Genomic DNA, 10,680 nt, shown 5'->3' on the forward strand with positions numbered 1-10,680 from the left:
CTCTGATGCCATATGTAAATCCAATTACATGTTACGAGTATAAAGCCAAAGATCATATGCATAACAACTAATCGTAACCCTAATAAATGAGATTAACTTACCATTTTCATGAATAACAACTCCAGTATCCATTGCTCTTTAATTCAAGAATACAAAGTGCTAGACAATGTCTTCTGTTAGTTACTACTCTCTGCTTTTTCAATGGACAAAAACTCACGCAATATATTGTAGTGATAACAGAGACTTTTACCATATATATAGAGAATTAGTAACCCTAAGAGTCATTCCATTAAAGATTTTTTGTGAGTTAAGTCATCTTATTTAGATTTGTAATTCAATATTGATTTGTGGTCTTGTTTCTAGACTTAGATTAGAATTCCTTACTATAATGATATAATACACGAAATCATTACAAATTAGATTTGATACTTTCTTTGTTTTCATGTAGAAATAAGTGATGACATTAAACATAATTATTATTTATGTCCAAAATTGATTTAACATTTTAGAAATCTTACAGCAAGGAGCTGCAGGCGTGGGCCCCGTCAAGGTGGCCGAGCGGCCCGAGCCTGGTGACCATACCATTGCCATTCATGTCGTCGACTCCGTTTCTGCGTCGTTCTAAGTAATTACCATGATTTGATGGGAAAGTTTAGGGATTTGGGTTTTTATGGAGACTTGTGTTTGGTCTTGCTGATGAAGATGAAGGTTTGTGGGGTATAGTTGAGAGAGAAGGATGAGAAATTGCGTAAGCCAAAGAGATGAACGAGATATCTTTAAAATAAAAATTGAGAGATCGTGGCCTTTCATTTCATTTAGATTGGATGGCTCAGATTTCGTTGTGAGGGAGAGACAAGGTCGGAATGACTGGGAGGAAATTATAAATGTCCAACTTGGTTGGCCTCAACCATTTTTCGTCTCCCTAAATTATATTCTCCTTTTTCTGGTCGCCGGAAACTTCAAACAAGTTTACAAATTCCGGCGATTTACTGCGTGGTCCTCCAGGTTTTCTCCTCCTCTCTCTTATCGCCTGATTATGATTTTTTTTAAACTATTCTCTGTTTTGTCCGCTGCGATTCATAGTTTCGAAATTTCATTACGATGTGTATATTATATTGATCAATGTCTAGGTAGCTCAAAATTAGCCTGATCAAAATTATCAGTCTCATCCAGACTGTTTTAGTTATTCCAGAATTTCATCAGTTTCAATCTTGAGCTATTTCGATTTCGTACTCATCATATAACTTGTATTAGATGTACATTCAATTCTCTTAGGGTAGGCTTGTATTAGATGTTTATTATTTCAATTCAGTAACCGAATAATTTAGCAGAATTGTCTGATGATGTTTTCAACATCAGAATGTGATGTTTTATTGTGATATTTTTTCGGCAGGTTAGACTGTTCGTAATAATCTGGGAACTTAATTCAGCTTCATTATGGACAGCGATAACGATTTTACTTTTTGCCAGGCAAGTATATCGAAATTTACATCTCACTCAAGAACTACAAAACTAGTACTCTTATGTATGTCGCTGAATTAATGTAGCATTTGCAGAAGATTGTGACATATATAAATGTAAAGTCTGTCGTATATGTTATAGGTTGGCTCATCTGGAAACCAGGATGGTATCGATACGAAGAAGCTTGCTTTAGATATAGATGCTATTACGATAGAAGATGAGTTGTCGAGTGGCACCATTAGCAATCCGATTAGTGGTTCAGTGTGGAAAGGTGGAGTGCCAAGGGGTGCCATCTCCGGAAAACAGGAGACAGTTGGATCTTTGTCTGTTACTGTTATTGATGCTTCATCCACGAACGAATACTCTCAATTTCCCAAAAAAGCACCATCAAGGGATGGTGCGAAGTCAGCAAAGCCTGCCACTCGTGCCAAGGTTCCTTTTGAGAAGGGGTATAGCCAAATGGATTGGCTCAAGCTTACTCGGACGCATCCCGACCTTGCAGGTACATGTTGAACAGTGCTTACTTATCTTCGTTCTACTTTCTCGCAACCTCTTTTTAATTTTGTTATTGACTACTGTATCTTCCTTAGCAGTGTTGCATGCATAAATATAAATGTTTCCTCTCTTCTGGTGTAGTTTATTGTTACACTCTTAAACAATCCTTCTAATTCCAATTTCTCCAAAAGCCTGAGTACCTTTGAGTGGCAGTATAGTCCCTAGCTGACCCAAATATCCATCCTATATTAGTAACAATTTTAATATATTTTCTTTTCCAGCCAACTGAACTGGTGTATACTGGTAATATTAGTTCTTGACTATCTACAGTACAGGGTTTCTGACTACATTAGAAACTTCGAAGTGCGAAAACTTTACTCGTGCATTCAAGGAAGTACTGGTTTTTAGAAGTAAATTTGTTAGATTAATCTGCCTGTATCAAATTGGAAAATAGTGTAGTGGGTTCTGAGATAGGGTTCTCATTCTGAACTTAGGATGCTTGCTATTATGATTTCAGGAAGTAACTTATAATTACTTATAAGTTATAACTCTAAGAATCCAGTGATTGCTAATCAATGTAAGTTTCTTGATATAATATCGTGCCACAGGTTTGAAGGGACAGTCAAATAAGAGGCTTATTTCCATGAATGAAGTTAAGCAAAACCAGAAAGGGGATTCTATGTGGACTGTTCTAAAAGGCCGTGTGTATAATTTATCTCCATACATGAGATTTCACCCTGGAGGTACGGTCATGATTTTTTTTGTCAAGTTCAAATGTTTGTTGGGTTGAGTTATGTCACTGGATACCTTTTCTCGGCCTTTTGGCTAAGATCGATTGTAGAACCTAAGAGATTTAAAGTACATGAGGAATTTTGTGATGCGTGTTTTGGTAAAATACTAGTCACACTTAGAATTCTTTGCTCTAGTATGTGAGCTGTGTGATAGTAGAATGAAGTGGATGGGAAATTTAGGAGAAACAATATACCAAAACTTTTGGCATCTGTTTTTGCTTCTGATGAAGTCAAGCTCTATACATTAAGGAGGAGGCTCAGGTGGGCTTGTGATGCTAGTTCATTGCGAGACGCATGCCATCAATTCTGAAACTCATTAATGTTATGATATCAGTGATGATCTTATAGGAACACGGTTGCATTGATAAGGCACTCTGATGTTAAAAGTATCAGTTAAATTTGACCATATGCATGCATTGCCCTCCATTATGCTGGCTGCATCAATAAAATTACGACTGATATGATGTCGTCAGTCAATGAGTAGTCTAATGGTCTAGCATATATGGTCAACTCCATTTAGAGGTTCCAAACATCTTATTTACATAAATTGCAAGAGAATTTTCCTGTTTCTGACAAAATCATCTGTTTCAGGTGTTGATATTCTAAAGAAGGCTGTGGGGAAAGACTGCACATCTTTATTCAGTATCCTTTATATCATATATTCAAGTTCCAGTGGCTTTTTAAATGTTTTTGGCCTCAATTACTCTTTGCAACCTCCTTTGGTTTTATTTTTCAGTCAGATATCAAAATCAATCTTAATCAGTAATACATTTAGTATTCCTAGAAAAGTGCATGTCCATGGCTACGTGCAAATTAGTTTTTTTGTGGATTTACCATGGGTATCTAGGACCCCAATAAAGGACTTGTGTTTAGGAGGGAAGAGGTGCCTGGTTTCGTAATGAATAATGGTTCCAAAATTAAAAGAGATAGTTCTCCACATTATAAAGTAGCTCTATCGCTCCTATCAGATTATATGCTGGCTTCTGTTGAAATATAAACAGCTCAACCGGTACCATCTTTCTTGTATGTTTGAAAAACAGTTGCTGTTAACTTTTGCAGTCCTTACTACATTGCTTTAGATAAATACCATGCTTGGGTGAATGCTGATTTTTTACTTGAGAAGTGTCTCGTGGGTACTTTAGATGATGGGCAAGGGCAGCAAAACTCCAGCATATAGACTCGTACTTCATACAGGCAAATTGGTCCGGTGATCATTCAAAGTGTACCAAGTTAACAATATATTGTCATACCTGTGTGCGTCTCAAATTTTTGTAACAATATTCACTCTTGCATGTATCGTATGTATCAATCTGTCAAATTCACATTCTGTTTTTTTCTGACCTGTTTTCATTAACTTAACTAGAAATGCAACTACATGCATTTAGACTTCTTGATATGTACTATTAAATAATTCAAATATGAAATTATTTTGTTACTTCAAAATTCAATAAATGATGAATGTTATCACAACAGGCATTCTAGGGGAGCGGCTATTAGTTTTTTATTACTATTGTTCCGGGAGAATTACTATTCTACCCTTATGTGTGTCTTAGCCTAATAGGTTTTCTGTTAGGAGATAGATTAGTATCTCCGTAATAGATTAGGACTCCGAATCCTACGGGATTGTGGTTTTGTAAATGCTTATATATAGGCCACCATATCATTCAATAATACACAATTATTTCATCTTGCATCACGTTATCACGCACTTTGCCCTAAAACCCTAAACTTTTAGAGCCCTATTTTTTTTCTTTTCTCTCTCTCCGCCGCCGGCCGCCGTCGATTCCACGTTCCGGCATCTCCTCGCCGCCGCATCGCTGCACCTCCTGCCCGCAGCCCCCCCCCCCCCCCCTGCAGCCCCTGCCCGTAGCCCTCCCTGCAGCCCCTCCCCGCAGCTCCGCAGCCCCTGCACGCGGCCCAGCCTCTGCAGCCAGCCCCGCAGCCCCTGCACGCGGGGTCTCCTCCGCATTCACTCCGCAAAAACATCTTTTTGCCCCGCAAGCCCCCGCATTTACAAATGATGTAACATGCATTCGATTGCGTTACTTATTACTTATTAGATGCAGAATATGACCAAAATAAGCCAGGACAAGAACTGGAACACTAGTAGACAAGAAAATCCGACCAATTTTTTCTTAAGTTGGAAGGATTACATAATTCTGGTAGAAAATTTAGTCCTGTAGACTAGTCCAGACTTACACAATGGTAAAACATCGGTCGAATATACAAAAAAAAACTCGCAGTAATGAAACGATTGCACAATCTCTCTAAGGTTATAAAAGTTTCTAGGCAATAGGGGAAACCTTAACTTCATCTAGGATGGGTCCGCAAAGAGCACCATAGTCATCAGTCCTGGTGTGGTAGAAAGAACTGTAGAATGTAATCCTGGTCCTGAATGAAATTGCTTTGAACTTGAAACTAGCATTCTTGAAACCGCCTTTTCCTTGTGACTTGAAAGGAACTTTCAAAGTGTCCTTCCCTGCAAATGCTTCAACCATCATTGATCCATGGCAGCCATTCCTGGCATCACCGATGGTGAATGAGAGACTGTAGAGCTTGTTGGGAACTGTTCTAAGAACCTGGGCGATGGCACTTTCTCTCCCAGCAACAAGCTCAACTGCACCCTTTCCAAATGGGACATTAAAGTGCTTGGCATCGATGAACTTTACGGCTTTGAGGGACTCGATGATCCAGCCAGGAAGTGGGGATGTTTCATCTAGTTGTTTTGGAGGAAGGAGTACACCATGGGAAGAGTTAAATAATCTATGGGGTGCCTCCTCAAACCCAGGATTTCTGACCAGATTACCTGCAAAAGACATACAAAGTTGTAAGAAACCCTTATAATTTTTGGTAAATATTAAAATGCTAAAACCCATCCAAAACAGATTGAGTCACAATAGAGCACTGAGTTTTGTTTCAGATTCAGATTCTCAGGTGTTGCACAAGGTATATATACAACTTAGCTGCTGCAGAAACAAGTGCATTCCCTTTAGGGGACCTAATAAAATTGTTCAAAAGGTACAGGACTGAGCCAAAACCAGCACACATTATTTATACCCATTTTCTGATCATAATCATAATGAACAAAAGATATACCCAAAAAATAGCACAAGTATAGTGATGATTATTGTAAATACCTCTGGTGGGTAGTGCAGGGGCAAGCTCCTTGATAGCAACTGCATCCAAGAGTGGACCACAAGCAGGGTCTTCTTGAATTCCAGGATTGTGGAAAGTCACTTTAACAGTGTTAGATTTGGCTATGAATCCCCAAGCATAGGTATCGCCTCCATTACTGCTGTATAGAGTCTGCAAAGGAAGGTCTCCTGCCTGAGGAGGCACTGATACCCTCAAAACCTCTTCTTGTGCACAAGTTCTCGATGCCGCGAATGTTAGGGCATATAGTGACCCTGGTTTGACCTTTATGGTCTGAGAGATTGACGCCTCATTACCAAGCCTAACTGCATGGTCACCATGAGCTACAGCAAAGAACATGCCGCCCGGTTGAGGCCCGCCGGAGATGTACTCCACAAAGCCATTGATTTCCCATTTGGGCAGTGGATTTTTGCCTATGAGTACTGTTTTCTTGAGGCTGCTTGGGTGTGGTGGTTCTTCAAAATTTCCATTGGCCAAAAGTCCTGAACAAAATAAGCACAGCAAAGAGCTGAGTATAGAACTCGCAAAAGTAAAACAAGAAAAAAGCTTGAAAAATTGTATTGGTTGCAACATATGTATCTGGACACATTAAACTGTTCGTACATCAAACCCAAATCCTGTTCAAGAAAACCCCAAATTTTACAAAGCACATCAGAACAGAGGTGTAATAAAAAAGACTGAAAGTGGTTTTTGCGCTGAAAAAAAATTAAGTTTAATGCATCTGTGGAGGTGTGTAAGTTAAGCTCAAAATCTAGTCATTCAAGAAATTTGAAAACCCCATCTTTGAATGTTACATCAAAAGGGGTCAGAGAGACAAGGATAAGGAGCCAAAATTCAGTTTATAACCTCAAAACCAGCTCAACCAAAAAGCTAGAGACTGTTAAATTGTAAGCACATAGCTGATTTGAAGAGATCAAAGTAAGATTCTCCATAACCAACACATATGGGGGAGTTTAGCTCAAAGACAGTCCCACCAGATTAGAATCCCAACTATACAAAATCCAACTTTTGCAGAACAGAATAATTCAAACAGATTAGATGTGACCTTAAAGTGCAATAAGACCAAACGGGGTCAGAGATAAAGACAGTGACCACAAAATGGAGCTCAAAGAATAGACCTTTTCTATACAGCTAAGAACAATGTTCATCCCCAAAAGACCATCTTCCAAGTTATAACATACAGTTCAAACTTCAAAGTAGAAAGACATAGCTAAGTGAAAACAGATCAGGTTTAAGATAATTCCCCAAAGAAAATGAACTGGGGAAGGTTAGATTTGAGAGAGAGGAACATCACATTACCTTCAAGAGGCTTAGGTGCAACAGCAAAGGCAGGACTAGTGGAAATGAGGGCGAGAGCAAGTATGAAAGAGACTAGTAGCAGAGCCATTTTCACTCAGAAGAGAACTGAGGCGGTTGTGTATGAGGGAGTGGAGCGTGCTTATATGGTATTTATAGTGGGAGTTGAGGATAAGATGGGAAATAGGAAAGTTTTGCAGAAATCACGTTGCCTCCTCTGTTGGGTTTGTCCTGGTTTCTCAGAAGCCTCTTTTTTCTCCTAAATTCATGGTATGGCTATCGTAATCAAACTCCATTATTATTACTTGGTATTCCAATTTTCCATGACTGAAACTAGAATATGAAGGCCCCTGTCAGAACTCTGAAGTAAAATTACAATTTTCTTTAAAAAAAAACACACACACACTGTTAAAAGTGTTAACCTAGAAGAGATTGTTTGTTGGATTTTTTATGATGTCACGAATATTGAAGTATGCGCTATGTTAGTACTTAGCAAATACTACTTCAGAATTACTAAATTAAATCAAAATATTTAACATGTTCGGATCATATGAGCCAGGTTTTTTTTCTTTTCTTTTTGATCACTGAAATGGGGTAGGTTAGTGCATAAGTTAATAGTTTGGTCATAGAAAAGATTTTTTCAATGAAATTGGTCGTAGAATAGATGAAGTTAATAGCTCTTACAAAATCTTGTGTTTTTTAGGGCTGGATTGGTTGGTATACCAGTCTTAATTTTTCAATACCATATACCAACCAATATATATTTGGTATGAAAAATCCACAATTTATACCAACCAATAACGTTGGTATACCAATTAAGTGGTACGGTTGGTACTCGGTTGGTACGGTTGGTAATGGGCTTGTACCAACATATTTAAGGCCCAAAAATTTTAAGGCCCAACCCAAATAAATAATAATAAATAAGTGAAATAACAATAGAATTCCAAAGTCTTATATAACTTCAACCAAATTACCAAATACAAAATCATAAATAAAAAGTCAAAGTCCAAATAGTCAAACTGTTAAAGTACTTATGAATTTTCAAAACAATTGAAAAAATAAATGATAGGTTTAAATGCGATATATGTTGACATGTTTTAAGCAGTGATGGTGCTACTGATAGGTCTAAGCATTTGTACTTGGGAATTTGATTGAATCGATTCATTCATAATTAAATAAAGAAATTGAAGACGAGAAAAATAGTGTACTTGAGAAAGAAACTCAGAGAGATTAGATTAAGGTTGGTAGATATATATGGTTTAAATTTATTTTTCAATAAATTTACAATTAAAATTTAAAGATATATATATATTTTTTAATTAAATAATATAATATAATATAAGTTGGTAGGTACGATATACCATGGTATATGGAAAATCTATACCACCTACCTACCATATTTTTAATATTGGTACGGTATATTGTACCATATACCATGTACCAAGTATTTGGTATACCAACATATTTGGTACGGTTGGTATACAAATTGGTTGGAATGGTTTTCTATACCATTGCCACCCCTAGTGTTTTTTGTTTTCCCACCGCAAAAAACTTGAATTTAAGCAGTGGAGGAGGGGGTATAATTGTCCTTTTCTGATTCTGCATTTGGAAGGTATGACCACCAAAAGCTTGTCACATTCTGCAATTTTTTAGTTGATGAATTCATCCGTGTGGGCCAACCTTTATCTTTATTTTTTGACAAAACACAAATTAAAACACAAATTTCGGACCAGACCGTTCCAAATAACTCAATAACGCGTTCTCAGCTTAATTATATCCCGTATCATGATATTTATCAACAATATCTGAAGAGATTTACGTCTGTCTAGTTACACTCTTTCGTACTCTAAGAGCATCTGTCATCATAAAGTAAAATTGATAAGGTATAAGAGATATATGGCTTACCACTTTGGTATATTTCTTAACATCTTTTATATCTTTTGTTTATGAGTTCTCACCATAAGGTATAAATGGTAAGATATACATAGGGTTTTGGGTTTGCAACGACTATTATTTATGCAAGAGGTGACGATAATCTTCCAGAGTACTGAATTCGGTGATTAGTGACTTCTCTTAATTTTTATGCATTATTTAGTTATTTTACTTTTATGCATCAATGTGTATGGTACTTTTTCCGAGCTTAGGGGTCATCTTCAAAGTTAAAAAAAAACCGTTAATTATCGTGATTAAATCATAAATAATTATTATGCATTAAAATAATTTAGCCCTAATCATATTCAATATTAGGTTCATATGAAAAAACTTATTGTGAGGTTCGTGATGGTATAGTCGTTATTTGTAAAACAAAATTATAAGCACAATGTTTATGAAGATAATTAAAATATAACTAAAATTAAAAGGGATATAATATGAATATTAAAAACTATGAGGATAAATAAGAAGAAAATGACAAAATAATAAAATAAGAATCTCATTTACCTTATCAAATGGAATGTTATCTATGGCCTTCAATTGTTCACATACGGGAAAAAAATCGAGAAGTGAGAGATGCCTTATGGTGGAAAGTGATGCTAAGCTATATTGAGGGTTTTATCTTATGGTGGGAGATGGTCTAACTTGCATATACCTCTCCCAATGCTAGTTGTTGATCTACAAGTTAAGGAAGTACATTCATATCCTATTCATATTTACATCATCATCTATGGCTGTTCGAATTTATTTAAATAAAACTAAAATAAGAGCAACGAAATTCATAAATATGTGGTTGAGTGAGTCGATAATAGAGGAAGTGATCCCTACAAATTATCAGATTGTGCTATTAATGAAAAGTGATTGATCTCTAATTAAAATTCCAAGCTACCTCTTCACAGCTCCTTAAAGGGGTTTCAAACCAAAGTTTATAAAGTCGATTATAATGGCCGACCTTGAACCTAGCTACTTGACTTTTAAGAACATGTCTGTGTTTATACTAATGATGGAAATTAAAGAAAACTTTGAATGAATTTGTACTCAATTAATTGATGGATCATCATGTTACTGGTTTGGGAGATGTTGGAGATTTATATCCAGGAAGCTTCAGCTGGTCTCTCCAGGTTGTTCAATTAAAAAAAAAAATCACTCTTGCAGGTTGCATGTGTATAAATAAATTTAGAGGTTGGTTTCAACTCCATTATTCCTTTTGAAGACGAACCTTCAAATGAGGTCGTAAATTGATTTAACTAAGCTAGCTGACATTAACTATAAGATTGGTTGCTCAATCTTCAAATGAGGCCGGTCGGAGATTAATTTATGTTCTGAATTGCTGCTTTGCTTTTGTCTGTTATAAAATTAATTATTCATTTTTCGGAAGATGGATAGGGCTCTTTGAACTAAAATACAGTATGTGTGTAATCAAATCTGTGTGAAATGTTATTACTCTCCTAGTTGATCGAGCTTGTCCTGGAGTTGTTTCTTAGGCTTGACTAAAAAATAAAGAAACCACTATAACTTACAGCTCAGTGTTTAGCCACTCGACCAGAATTCC

The 10,680-nt window shown here is 36.5% G+C and overlaps 2 protein-coding genes across 3 annotated transcripts; one reads left to right on the top strand and one right to left on the bottom strand.

Annotated features, from left to right (window-relative positions):
* Window positions 1–873: 873 nt before the first annotated feature.
* On the top strand, window positions 874–4,217 carry LOC126802174 (cytochrome b5 domain-containing protein RLF). 2 transcript variants are annotated; one of them, XM_050529743.1, is made up of 6 exons: window positions 874–1,005; window positions 1,394–1,470; window positions 1,603–1,963; window positions 2,565–2,699; window positions 3,339–3,389; window positions 3,827–4,217. In XM_050529743.1, exons 2-6 carry the CDS (start codon window positions 1,438–1,440, stop codon window positions 3,922–3,924), a joined length of 678 nt encoding a protein of 225 aa, XP_050385700.1. In that variant the 5' UTR covers window positions 874–1,005; window positions 1,394–1,437; the 3' UTR covers window positions 3,925–4,217. The 2 variants fall into 2 exon arrangements, with proteins under 2 accessions (XP_050385700.1, XP_050385701.1); XM_050529744.1 differs by having other exon boundaries at window positions 921–1,005; window positions 1,399–1,470.
* Window positions 4,218–4,948: 731 nt separating this feature from the next.
* LOC126802411 (uncharacterized) lies at window positions 4,949–7,335 on the bottom strand. Its single transcript, XM_050530037.1, has 3 exons — window positions 7,200–7,335; window positions 5,885–6,382; window positions 4,949–5,553 (listed from the first exon to the last, which is right to left on the bottom strand). Exons 1-3 carry the CDS (start codon window positions 7,285–7,287, stop codon window positions 5,033–5,035), a joined length of 1,107 nt encoding a protein of 368 aa, XP_050385994.1. The 5' UTR covers window positions 7,288–7,335; the 3' UTR covers window positions 4,949–5,032.
* Between the last annotated feature and the right edge of the window lie 3,345 nt (window positions 7,336–10,680).

Source organism: Argentina anserina, chromosome 7 (assembly GCF_933775445.1).
Source record: "Argentina anserina chromosome 7, drPotAnse1.1, whole genome shotgun sequence".
In the NCBI taxonomy this organism is placed as follows: Eukaryota; Viridiplantae; Streptophyta; class Magnoliopsida; order Rosales; family Rosaceae; genus Argentina; species Argentina anserina.